General features: G+C 39.1%; 1 protein-coding gene across 1 annotated transcript in view; it reads left to right on the top strand.

The window, feature by feature from the left end:
• The window catches only part of mlh1 (mutL homolog 1, colon cancer, nonpolyposis type 2 (E. coli)), a 130928-nt gene that overhangs the window by 86782 nt on the left and 30615 nt on the right, over nt 1-13531 (top strand). The window contains exons 12-17 of the mRNA XM_059971177.1: nt 4697-5037; nt 6139-6287; nt 8034-8142; nt 10232-10295; nt 10379-10543; nt 11640-11732. Coding sequence (XP_059827160.1) covers nt 4697-5037; nt 6139-6287; nt 8034-8142; nt 10232-10295; nt 10379-10543; nt 11640-11732 — 921 coding nt within the window. The remainder of the gene's footprint in view (nt 1-4696; nt 5038-6138; nt 6288-8033; nt 8143-10231; nt 10296-10378; nt 10544-11639; nt 11733-13531) is intronic.

The following is a 13531-nucleotide window of genomic DNA, read 5'->3' as shown; positions in this document are numbered from 1 at the left end:
TTACTGATGGACAGAGCTTAGGTGCTCAGTGATGTGGTTTCCCAAGCTATGTCGGGTCTCACTGATGTACAAGAGGCCACACAGAGCACCAGATACAGTAGATGATCCCAACAAACTTGCAGGTGAAGTGTCAGCTCACCTGGAAGGTCTGTTTGGGACCTGAATGGTAGTGACGGAGGAGGTGTTGTAGGGGCAGTTGTAGCAATTGTTCTGCTTGCGAGGTTAAGTGCCTGGAGAAAGATTAATGGGGAGTAACAAATGGACAAGGGGGTCGTGTTGGAAACAATCCCTGTGGAAAGCAGAAGGGGGCAGGGGAGGGAAAGAAGTGCTTGGTGGTGGGATCCCGCTGGAGATTTCCTTTAGTTCCACACAGAAGCCCATGCTGATCTTGAAGAGGACTTCTCTACCTAGCTATCTTTTCAATGTTACCTGTATAATCTTTTTGTGATTTTTGCCTCACCTCTTCTCGTATCCTCTATCTACCTTCCTAATTTCTCTCTCAGTTGTACTCTGCTACTACTTGTAATCTTCAAGAGATAAAACCAGAAAATATAGGAGCAGGATTAGGCTTTTCAGTGATTGATTCTGCTCTGTCATCACTGATTTATTATGCCCCTCAACCTCATTTTTCTGCCTTATTTCCTTCACTAGATGTCAATTGTTCCAAATCATTAATTCCTGATTACTAATGCACAGTGTATGTCTCCCATTGTTTCTTGGCTGCAATCTCAATGTTTCTTGTCATCCAGGGCTCTGGAAACCTGCCAGCTTTGCCCTGGACCCTAACAAGAACATGCGGGCTCTAAGCTCTGACATCACACTTTTAAAGGCCTTCCAATTAGCAGATACTGCTTTCTCTGCAAACAATCTCACCTAAATCAACCATTGTAAGTTCCTGCCTAATGGCTACAATTTTTTTTCTGCCCAGTTCGGAACCTTAACCTGTAAACTGATTACATCCTCTAATTATTTTAAAGCTAGTAGCATTGTGGTCACTAGACCCAAAGTGCTCACTGACAAACACTTCAGGCACTTGACTTACCTCATTTCCTTGGAGATCTAGTGTTATGTCCCTCAATACATTCACCAATTCTAGTCCATCCAAGCTTTTACCCTATGTTTGGCCCAGTCAATGTTGGGGAAGTTGAAATTTCCCACTCATACTACCCTATTATGTTTACTACTAGCTGCAATCTCTCTACATAACTGCTGCTGCTATTCCTGTAGCCTCTTGGGAGTCTATAATTCAATCCCAGAGTGACCATCCCTAGTCAGCATGTCTTGGTGTGATAGATCATGTCTTATGAATTTGATGTTTTTTGAGGATTGACAGAAGCAGAGCGGTGGTTAGGCTGATGAAGAAGGTTAGATCACAAGATCTAAGGTGAGCCAGCCAATTGAATACAAGTGTGGTTAGAGTCAGAGGATGGTAGCAGAGGTTTTTTCAGAGTGGAGGCCTGTGACAGGAGTTGCGCTGCTGGGATTAATGATTTACGATGTGGCTGAGAATGTAGTTGGCGTGGTTGGTAAGCTTACAGAAGTCGCCAAAATTGCTGATACAGAAAATGGTGAAGAAGGTTTTGTCAGGTTACAACAGGATCCAGAACTGGGGAAAGTGGGCCAAGAAATGGCAGATAGAATTTACACTGCTAACTGTGAAGTGTTGCATTTCGTAAGTTAAATCAGGGCAGGACTTCCACTGGAAATGACAAGACCCTGAAATATGTTGTAGAATATGTGCCAAACCTAGGAAAATGGGAGAAGCTGAATTGATGTGAATGGGTTGGGTTACGGGGCGTGTTTCCATGTAGTGTGATTCCATATACACTTCATTGGTATATGTTAAAAGCACTGCAGCTGATGCTATTTTAGTCTAGGTTCTGTGCATCTTTATCAATAATTAATAGACAATACAAAAGGAAAATCAGCCATTTGGCCCTGCATGCCCATACTGATCAGTGGGAACTAACCCATATTAGTTCCATCTTCCAGCGCTTCATCTTTAGCCCTCTATGCCTAGTCTACTCTGGATGACCTTCCAGGTACTCTTTTTTTTTAATCCAGAATACTGTTTCCACACTTTTTCAGGCAATATATTCCAGGTCCTGGCACTCTGATTAGCAACTTTTTCCTTTGGATTAATGTATAGCAAAGATCTTGTAGAGTAAAATTTTGACTGATTCACCATCCATTTTTGTTTAATGTGATTGTCTTAATTCTCTAAACTGATTCCAGTAATGTCCTGACATGACGATATTGTAACCATCATCAAAGAAATGGTAGTGTAATAGTGTAACGTTATTACAGCACAAGGAAACCCAGGTTCAATTCCACTGCTGTCTGTAAGGAGTTTGTACTTTCTCCCTGTGACTGCATGGGTTTCCTCCAGGTGCTCCACCAGTTTCCTCCCGCAGTTAGGTTAATTGGTCATATGGGTGTAACCCCATACAGCGTGGAAAGGTCTGTCTGTTAATGTGCTGTATCTCAAAATGATAAAAGAAGTGATATAGTGCTTTTTAGTTTTTATTTATTTACTTATTTTAAATAGTTGGTATTAATTTGTAGTGCAGCTTTTATCATAAATTGTTGAATGTTCATTGTCAGATGTTGCAATAAATTACCTTTGCAGCAGTTTTTTTATTCTGACTTCTGTTGGAAATTGATCATCCCTCAGATTGTCAAAGCCTCTGAAAAATCTTGTCCCTTTCACATTCAGCAATTAACTATCAATTTCAGGATTTTTGTTTTAAAAACTAAAATAGAAATTGAATGCTAAAGTATAATGAATGGCTTTCATTAATTCTTTTATGTAAACAAAAATTGTTCAATACGGCAAGTCAAATTTATTTCTTTGAAAATTAATAACCTTGCCAATTTAATCTGTCGAGTTTGTTGCAGTTTAAGATATCAATTGTCTTTGAATTTGTAAGCTATATGTAATATTACTACCAAAATGCATCTTTAGCTCAGCAGAGTACACTATGTGTGTTATATGAAGGCTTCTAGTTAATGAAATTTATTCATTAATTTTCTTTCACTTGCTCTCTCACTATCCTTTTTAAGCCACCTGTGATTTGTCTTTGTTCCCACAGTTTGTGTATGTAGTCTATCCTAGGCTACCTGTAACTTCTCCCAGTAAACCTTGAGAGTATCTCTAATAATACATCCAATGTTGTCATTGATTGTCAGTAGATTGCAGTCTTCCAGTGCTTTGCAGGCTGTTCACACAGTGGACCAAATCAATTTGCTAGCATGTTCTTCTAGCAGGAAGAGGAGCATCTTAATCCTCTATGGTCATTACTTAGCAGTAAAAGACCAAAAGCTCCCTAGTCAATTGTGCTGACGGAGCCTTTGTTCAAAGTACATTTAAAATATGTCTGCACTATATATCCTTGAGATGTGTCTCCTTACAGGCAGCTACAAAACAAAGAATTCCCAAAAGAACCCGTTTTTTTAAAAAAAAGAGTCTAACACCCAATGTGCAGTGAGGGAAAATAAAAACAAATTGTGTGAACAATAAACGTAAGCAAAGAGCACCAGAACAAAAATGAGAAAAATGAACAAAAATGAATTTTAGTCTATTATAAATCAAGTCCCACCTGTACATTCAATGAGGTGGACCTCATTGTATATAGTTTATGATTATTTGCACTATTGTTTTTGCTTGCTTTTAATTCTGTACAGAGAGAGCTGAGGGAAACCAGCATCAAATTCCCTGTACATGTCCTCATACTTGGCGATAATGAAGGATTCTGATTCTGAGTCTATAGACATGAAGCTGGGAGCAGCAGGAGCAGGCCACAGCCTCAGCCTTAGTTCGGCGTAGAGCTGAGTAAATGTCACAGAGCCCATATGTGCTAATGTGTTCAGATGAGTCATCTCCAATAATCATAAACCGTCCTGGTGTTATACCTAGAGTTATTCTGTCAGATCAATGCAGCACTGGGTACAAAAGCTATTTCACTTTAGAATAAATCAGCAGAGGTCTTTTATTGCACTTTCCAGTACAACCAATGCAGTAGCTACACTTTTTATCCCATGTATGTGAACTTTCTTTCCAGGTGGAGTAGTAATATATTACTGGCAGTAACATCTGTTGTTTTAGTTCACTGCTCACCATGTGGTGTCTCTTGCAGTGGGTGATCTCTGTTCCATCCTTGACCTTGCATTAATTCTTCATTCCACTCCTACTATCTTTGACTTCCCATACTGTCCAGTGAAGCCTATGGTAATCTTGGTGAGCAGCATACCTCACAATTTGGTACGTTATACCTTTATAGATGATCAGTTAATCATCAGATTGACCCCTGGTGGCTTTATTTTGCAGCATTTGAGTTTTTCTCACAATTTCAGATGTTCATCATCTCCTATTTATGCCAAGTTGCCACTTGAGCCATCACCTTTTTGTCGCTTGATCTCTCGTGCCTTTTAAAATTTGTTTTATTCCAGCTTGTCCCAGTTCTGATGCAAGGTCATTTACTCAAACCATTAATGCTTTGTCTCCACAAAATGCTATTATGGTGTACTGCTTCTGGCATTTTCTTTTTTTCCCTTTCCAGCCTCTGCACTGTCTCTCATTTGCATGTTAATTCTAACATGGTGATTTGTATGAAAGCAGTCCCATTTAAACTTGTTTTAATTGAGTGTAACTAAAACTATATATGGATAACTATATAGTGTATTTTAAATCCTTTAGACTTTGTTACCAGGGCCAGCCATAACATCCAGTGACATTGTCAAACCTTTGGCAGCATCATCCATGGTTCCAGGTACCAGTGAAAAACCATGCCCTCGCCAGATGGTGCGAACAGACGCCAAGGAACAGAAGATGGATGCTTTCCTTCAATCGGTCAACAAGTTGCATGCCGTGCTGCCTGCCGATCCTCCTGCTACAGAAGTACCTAGATATCAGGACTCTGAGATGTTGGATGCAAGTGATTTTGAAGTACCGTCTGTGAAAGATGTTGAGAGCATGGTTAAGACTGTGGAGAAACATGTACATCCTTGTGTTGAAGATTCCTCCAGTGGCCAATCCAGGTAAATACTTTCCATCAAATCAGATACCTAAAAAAACTTCAGATGTTAATATCTTGAAGTTAGAGACCTGCACATAGGTCCAGGAGGTTGTTTTAGACTGAGATTTACTTCATTGTTACCCTTTCTGTCCCATGCCCCATAGTTCTGTGCACGCAAGAAAGTGAGAGAAATGGAACCCAGCGTGACGAGTTTAAGGAGAGGAGGAAGGTGGGGTGGTTAAGTGTTGACATATACACTGAAGGGCAAGAGATTGGGGATTGGGAATGTGGGCATGTGAAGAGGAACACACTGGCCAAGAACATCTGTGCCAATGTAGCAGATTCTATATTTCTGTTACTGAGACCTTGCTCTGTTAAGTCCAGCTGGTGTGCAACGCATATGCTATTTAAAAGATGTGCAAAGGCAATCCCTGCGAAATATGAACTTTGGGATAAGGTATGCATGGCTCCTTGTGGATTGTGCCAACACTAACAGGCCTGGCCAGAGCCATCTTTGTTACCATAGATGTTTTGATATTGACTGACCATCCTCAGTAAGATATCATTCCATCAGTTGTTGAAATGTTTTGGATGGAGGATAAGGTTCTCATATTCTCAGCTGGATATGCCCTTCAGAAAGTTGGGAGATGACCTGTACTTCAATAAAAAATACTTGGTTACAGAAGATAAAAGCATGCTTTTCAGTTTGATCTTAAATCAACCTTTAATGGTGAAACCTATACCAGTTGGCTTTTGAGCAGAGTCTAAACCCCTTATATAGGTCAGTGGAAACCACAGCTTAATTTTCCTTATTTCCCTTCTTCCCCCCACCCCCTTCATCATAGCCATAGCACTTCTGGATATTTATGGCATCTTCTATCTCTATGGCAGTGCAATAGATTGAATGAGGGAAGTTGGTATTAGCATAGTACTTCAGCATGATAAGCCATGAAAACTCCAGGAACATACAGCCTGACCAACATAGTCAAAAGAAGAAATGGGAAGTCACCCAGTTGTGAAAGTTGGATGGAGGTGGAAGTAGTCATGACTGGATTGTTAACCTATTATATTGACAATAATGTAGTAATGTAATATCTGAATAGAGTGTAATTTTATTTGCCAGAAAGCGATCAAGGGCCGAATCGCCAAATGAAGAAAAGGAAATGAACTCCAGTCATAATATGACAGCTGCTCATCTTCCAAAGAGGCGAATTATTAATCTAACCAGTATACTCTCTCTGCGGGAGGAGATCAACAGTCAAAACCATACAGGTACAGCTATCAGATGAGGCTTTTTCTTACTGGGTGAGGAGAAACACAAGTGTGCTAATATCATGTGTATTCGACCCTTCATCAGGGTCTTGGCCTGAAAAAAGTGAGGAAATGTTCAGGGGTTCATTGTCCATTCAGAAATATGGCAGAGGGAAATAAGTTGTTTCTGAAACATTGAGTGTATGTCTTTGGGCGCCTGTACCTTCTCAGTGATAACAATGCGAAGAGGCCATGTCCTGGGTGATTATTGATGCCGCCTTTTTGAGGCATCACCCTTTGAAGGTGTCCTCGATGCTGGGGAGTTTAATGCCCATGATGGAACTTGCTGAGCTTACAACTTTTTGCAGCTTTTCCCAATCCTGTGCAGTGGCCCCTCCATACCAGTTGGTGATCTAACCAGTTAGAGTGCTGTCCACAGTATATCTGTGGAAATTTACAAGAATCTTTGGTGACATAGCAAATTTCCTCAAACTCCTATAATGTAATATAACTGCTGCCGTGCCTTCTTTGTAATTGCATCAATATGCTGGGCCCAGGATAGATCTTCAGAGATGTTGACACCCAGGAGCTTGAAACTGTTCACCCTTTCCATTTCTGATTCATTGATGAGGACTGGTATGTGTTCCTTCTATTTCCCCTTCCTGAAGTCCACAGTCCTTAGTTTATTAATGCTGAGTGTAAGGTTGCAACACTGCTGATCTATCCAGCTCCTGCACACCATCTCGTCACCATCTGAAATTCTGTCAAAAATAGTTGTGTCGTCAACAAATTTATAGCATTAAATTGACTGTGAGAAGGAGCCTGAGGCCATAAGTTCCGTATTCCATAAGGAAGAATGGGAAGAGAATTGTAATTTTTTGTTGATTGGTGGGCCTTTAAAAATATGTGCTAAATGACAGAAGGCAGCTTTACACTTTGTCTTATGAGTATGGGTTGACAAGGGAGTGAAATGGGGCATAAGGTCAGGGCATAAAACATCATCATCAAGTTGTTGAGATAACTCGTTCATGCCTGGGTACAATATTCTGTGAAAGTAGAGATTGACTGCAGATGGTTAGTGTGTGAGCATGTGCTCCACACCTTGCCCTTTCATTTTTCCAATGGAAATACAAAACAGGCAATGGACATGCATTGGGAGAGAGATTTACTGATCTGAAGCTTTAAGTGTCACAGGGATCTACACTTTCCAGCAATTTCTTCAGATTCTCATTATCTGCCAGTGAGGTTTTTCTACTTCTGTTGTTGCATTTTATTTCCAAAATATTAGAATGTAAATCAATATAGGGTAGGGACAGGCCCCTTGGCCTACTTAAATGCCTCTAATTGTCTCCCAACACCAGGCATTGCATTACATACACCTGTCACTTAGCTTGTGGGTGGAGAAGCATAACTTGCCCTGCACATCATCTTTGAACTTCACCCTCTTGCCTTAAATTCATGCCCAGTAGTACTAGACATTTTGACTAGTGGTGAGGGGAGTGTTTGGGGTGGGGAGAAATGCCAGCTGCCTATCATAATATTATAAATTTTACTGATTTTGAGAATCAGAAGGAACAGTCAAGATTGATGCCAAGAAATTCAGGGCTTTGGTCATGATTCAGCTGCTAAGAATTTAGAATGATTTATTTGTACTTGTGTTGTGAAACTGATACTTGTCAGATACAATCATGTGGTATGCACCTTGACAATGTAAGAAGATATTTTCAATATGCTGCAGATACTAACTCTGAGTCTTTTATTTTTAAGGCCTCCAAGATATGTTACAGAATCATGTATTTATAGGTTGTGTGAATCCACAGTGGGCATTGGTGCAGTACCAAACTAAACTTTACCTGATCAACACTACTAAACTCAGGTATTTTCAACATGCACACAACCGAGAGAGTACTGTGGGTGTGGCCATAAATAGCTTCCATGCCAGTGATGATAGGGAACTTTTTTTTTAAATTGGAATAATATGAAAACTTCACTGCTTGAAATATCTTGTCAGTGTTACGAACCCCGTAACTGGGTTACTTACCAGCAAAGATAGAGACGTCCATTGGAGTCTGGTGATACTATTTTTAACAGTATTTATTAGTAAAAATACACAAAAATAATATCAATGCAAATATACAGATAATATACATCATCAATGCTAAACCTAAAAGTGCGGGTATAATAATAATCAATAAGAAATAAGCTCTATCGTTGTCTTGGGGATAATGAATTATCCAATGGAAGTATACAGTTCGTTTTAGTTCACACAGGCTGCCGTCGTTGTGTTGCAATTGTTGGAGAGAGGGAGAGAGATAGGAGAATGGGAACAGTTACCGCTACGGGTTTTGCCAACCTTCCTTTATGATTTCGATCCGTCGGTGTCTCGTTGGTGTGGCTGTACAAGTATGACCTCTCCTTTAGCTAAACCGTTCTTCCGTGTTGAGCTCGCCACCCAGGCAAGGGAGGACACACACGAGCTCCCACCGGCTTTCGCTATAAAACGCTGTCACTGGATTTCTAGCGTTTCTCCTGGTGCGTCTGAAGGGGTGTTCCCCAGACCCCTCTTTTATCCTTACTCAGATGTCAATCAGGTTGAGATGATGCAAACCCTCAACCAGACCACTCTGGTTGTCCCCTGAGGGGTTTCAATGAATAGTACAGTATTCAATACACAATTTCTTCTCCAAGAGACAATGGCAGTAATCAGTGGTTCCGTTCCGCTTATGTTAGGAGACATTCCACCTGGTTGTGTATTCTGTGTGTCCCTCTCTCTCGTTTCCTGGGTCTCAGACCCGAAATAATAGTGATCTTGCGATTCTCAAAAAGGAGGGGGCGACTTTGTACCCTTCGGCCCCCTCAGAGTTGCTCCACCTTCGTAACATCAGAAGAAATTGATCAATTGCAACAAGGTGGTGCAGCATATAGTACTGCTGCTTTGGATCCATGGACCCAGCTTAAATCCTGATCTCAAATGTCTGTGTGGCATTTGCACATACTCGTTGTGATTATGGGTTTCCTCCCACATTTCAAAATAGTTCTGGCACAGTAACTGACCACTGTATGTTAACCTTTGGTACAAATTAACGGGGGGAAATCAGAATTTACTGGTTATTTGTGAAACTGAATAAGTTACAAATGTACAGGCAAATGAGGGTTGGGAATAAGACAGATGGGAGTGGACCCTTAGGAACTGATTTGGATCTTATGTGCCAAATGACCTTCTGGGTTGCTATAAAACCTGAACAAATATATAAGTTTACACTAACAGTGCAATATGCAAAGTTGCATTATTTTGTAGAATTGACAGTTGTTGATATGTACATGAGGATACAAACAATAATTATAAACAATAGTGGTTCACCCAGTTTGTTCCATGTCACAATGGGGATTTTAAAAAAGCGGATAACAGAACAATTTGAAGCAGGGATGGGGTAAGAAAGCTTGCAAATTCTTTTTCAGAACTCTTGGCTATCACACTTAGTCCAATAGTTTGCTCTTGTCTTGAATTCTAGTCCTGTATTTTATAACAAAACTTTGCTCCTGCTAGAAATGGATATGCCTTCACTTGTAGGGCTTTAGTGACTTAGTGTTCACTATTGGCAGTTATCCAGTGGTTTCTGAGAAAGCAATCATCCATAGGATCTCTGCTGTATCCCGAGCTGAAGGAACAATTACCCACATTGGAGGCACCACCAATAACAATGTGAGATGCTGTGGAGGCAAGATAAGTTGAAAATTCACTGACTAAGGTGTATAATAAAACAGAATACTGTTCAAATATGGAGCAGCCATGAAAGACAGCAGAGCTGCTTATTCATGTTATTGATATGACCATTTATCAATAATAATTTAGAGAAGTATGAAGTGCAGAGTATAAATATTACTGTGGTGGGGCTGAGCAACTTTGTTTTAGTGAAATATCCTGTTTATACACCATTTTCTGAACAGAATGTGTTATTTTTCAGTCAGGAATTATTTCACCAAATCTTGATCTATGACTTCGGCAACTTTGGAGTTTTGAGGTTATCGGTAGGTATGACTGGTGGGGTTTTTTCCCATGGGTTTAGTCACCAGTCGAAGACACTAACTTTGTTCTTTTCCTTTGTGTTCAGACCCCAGCTCCACTGTATGAACTGGCCATGATGGCACTGGATAGTCCAGAAAGTGGATGGACAGAGGAAGATGGTCCTAAAGAAGGATTAGCAGAATATATTGTGGACTTCCTGAAGACAAAATCTGAAATGCTGCAAGATTATTTTTCCCTTGGTATTGATGAGGTTAGTATATAACTTAAGATGACTTAATGTTAACCATATTGGCCAGCTGAAGTAGTTTGTTGATTCCTTGCTGAAAGTCAATAAAAAGAAAATAGCAAAGTATCTAATTTTACATTCTCAACTTGTGGGAAGATGCAGATTGGGGGAACAATTCTTTAAGGACCTTTGCCCTGTCAACCATAAAAGGTAGGATCTCCTGGCGGCAACCTATTTCAATTCAATTTCACATTCCCATTATGATACGTCTATCCATGGTATCTACTGCTGTGATGAGGCCAATCTCATGTTGAAGATCAGGGTAGTCTTCATCCTGATTGCATAAAGATTGATTTCAAAGCTCAAAGTAAATTTATTATCAAAGTACATATGTTTCCATAGTTTCCCTAAGATTCATTTTCTTGCGGTCATACTCAATAAATCCATAATGAAATCAATGAAAGACTACACCAGCTTTGGCGTTCAATCAGTATGTAAAAGAAATGAACTGTGTAACTACAAAAAGAAAGATAATAAATAAGCAATAAATAACAAGAACATGAAATGAAGAGTCTTTGAAAGTGAGTCCATAGGTTGTGAAAATATTTCAATGTTGTTGCAAGTGAAGTTATCCCCTTTGGTTCAAGAGCCTGACTGTTGAGGACCAACTTTGAGTAATTTTTTTCTTCGTTTCCCCATTCTGGCTCTCCTGTTGCCTTTTCTCTTCCCCTTAACTGCCCTCACCTCCCTCTGGTTCCCCTCCTTCCCTTTCTTCCATAGTCCACTGTCCTTTCTTGTCAGATTCCTCCTTCATTCCTTTACTTTCTCCACCCATTCTATCCCAGCTTTGTCTTTCATCCTTACCTTCCTACACCCACCTATCATCCCCATCACCTGGTTTCACCTATTACTGATCTCTTTCCCCTTCCCCACTTACTGATTCTGGGTTCAGCCCCCTTCCTCTGTTCTGATGAGGGGTCTTGGCTTGAACATTGACTATTTATTACCCTCCAAAGATGCTACCTGGCTTACTGAGTTCCTCCAACATTTGTTTGCTCACATTTTCCAGCAAACTTGAGATTAAGCATTCTCAAAATGGATTTACTGTGGTTATTCACAGGAGGGAAACCTGACTGGATTACCTCTGCTTTTAGAAAATTATATTCCAGCCCTTGAGGGATTGCCGATGTTCATCTTGCGTCTAGCTACAGAGGTAGGTACTTTTACACCCTTAATTCAAGGAATATGGGTTTGGCAGGGTGAGCTGCTGCCTTGAACTATGGTTTTTGAGGTATGGGAAGAGAATTCCAGCATTTTGACCCAGCAGTGGTGAAGGAATCAGTCATATGTTACCAGTCAGGAAGGCTTGAAGGACTATTTCCTGATGATTTTGTTCCAAAGCCTTTGCTGTCTAAGGAAGTTTGGTGAGTTAATCATACTAAACAGAAATGGCCCTTCAGTCCAATTCATCCACATTGATCAAGTAGCCTACCTGAGCTAGTGGTTTTTGTATTTAGCCATATTTCTTTCAACATTTACTATCAATGTATCCATCCAATTATCTTACATTTTGTAATTATATGTGCTTCTAACATGTCTGACTGTGTTCCATGTACCCAGCACCGTCCATGTGGAAAAAGTTGCTCCTCAGGTCTGCTTTGTAGAGCCACCTTGTGCTCTAGTTTTAGACTCCTCTACCCAAGGAAGAAAACAGCAACCTTATCTTTTACTCTCATGATTTCTTTCTTTTTTCTTTTTCAATCTTTTTATTGATTTTCATATATACACAAAAAAATAACATAGTAATAAGTAAGTTATGAATACAATAGACTTGAAATCACATTGATAATAAGATAACAATATCCTACTAAACATCAACAGAAGAAAATACCTTAATCAATCAAGTCCACATGATTATATGAAAAAAAACCAAAAATAACCATTAAAAAAGAAAAAAAATATTAAAAATATGAAAAAAATATATATTAAAAAAAAATAAAACACTAAACTAAACTAACATGGGCAATAATAACAGTTTACAAGTATATGATAGTGTCAAAGAACTCCGGAACTCCATACCTGAACATGAATAAGCAGAGAGAAGGTCTGGAAAAGGCCAAATTAATTCATATGAAAATGTCGAATAAACGGTCTCCAAGTTTCTTCAAATTTAATTGATGAGTCAAAAATAGTGCTTCTAATTTTTTCCAAACTCAGATAAGAAATAGTTTGAGAAAGCCATTGAAATGTGGTAGGAGGATTTACTTCTTTCCAATTTTGTAATATAGACCTTCTGGCCATTAATGTTACAAAAGCAATCATTCGTCTGATTGAAGGGGAAAACTGATTACCATCTTCATTTGGTATGCCAAAAATTGCAGTAATAGAATGAGGTTGTAAATCTATATTCCAAATTGAGGAAATAGTAGTAAATATGTCCTTCCAATAATTATGTAAAGTGGGACATGACCAGAACATATGGGTCAATGAGGCCACTTCTGAATGACATCTGTCACATTGAGGGTTAATATGAGAATAGAATCGAGCAAGTTTATCTTTAGACATATGAGCTCTATGTACAATTTTAAATTGTATTAAAGCATGTTTAGCACATATAGAAGAAGAATTAACCATTTGCAAAATTTTTTCCCATTTATCTGTTGATATGTTATATTGAAGTTCTTTTTCCCATTCTTGTTTAATTCTAACTGATATTTCTGGTTGTATCTTCATAATCATATTATAAATAAAAGCTACTAATCCCTTTTGACAAGGATTTAAGGTAAAAATCAAATCTGTAATGTCCACCAAAGTTGAATTAGGAAAAGATGGTAAAACTTTATGCAAGAAATTTCTAATTTGTAAATATCTGAAAAAATTAGATTTAGGTAATTCAAATTTGTTGGAAAGTTGATCAAATGACATCAAAGTATCTTCAAAAAAGAGATCACGAAAACATTTTATACCTTTCCTTTTCCATATGTTAAAAGCTTGATCTGTCCAGGAGGGTTT

This window comes from Hypanus sabinus, chromosome 1, assembly GCF_030144855.1.
Source record: "Hypanus sabinus isolate sHypSab1 chromosome 1, sHypSab1.hap1, whole genome shotgun sequence".
Lineage (NCBI taxonomy): Eukaryota > Metazoa > Chordata > Chondrichthyes > Myliobatiformes > Dasyatidae > Hypanus > Hypanus sabinus.
Note: the sequence above shows the minus strand (reverse complement) of the source record. Positions and strands in the feature narration are given on the sequence as shown.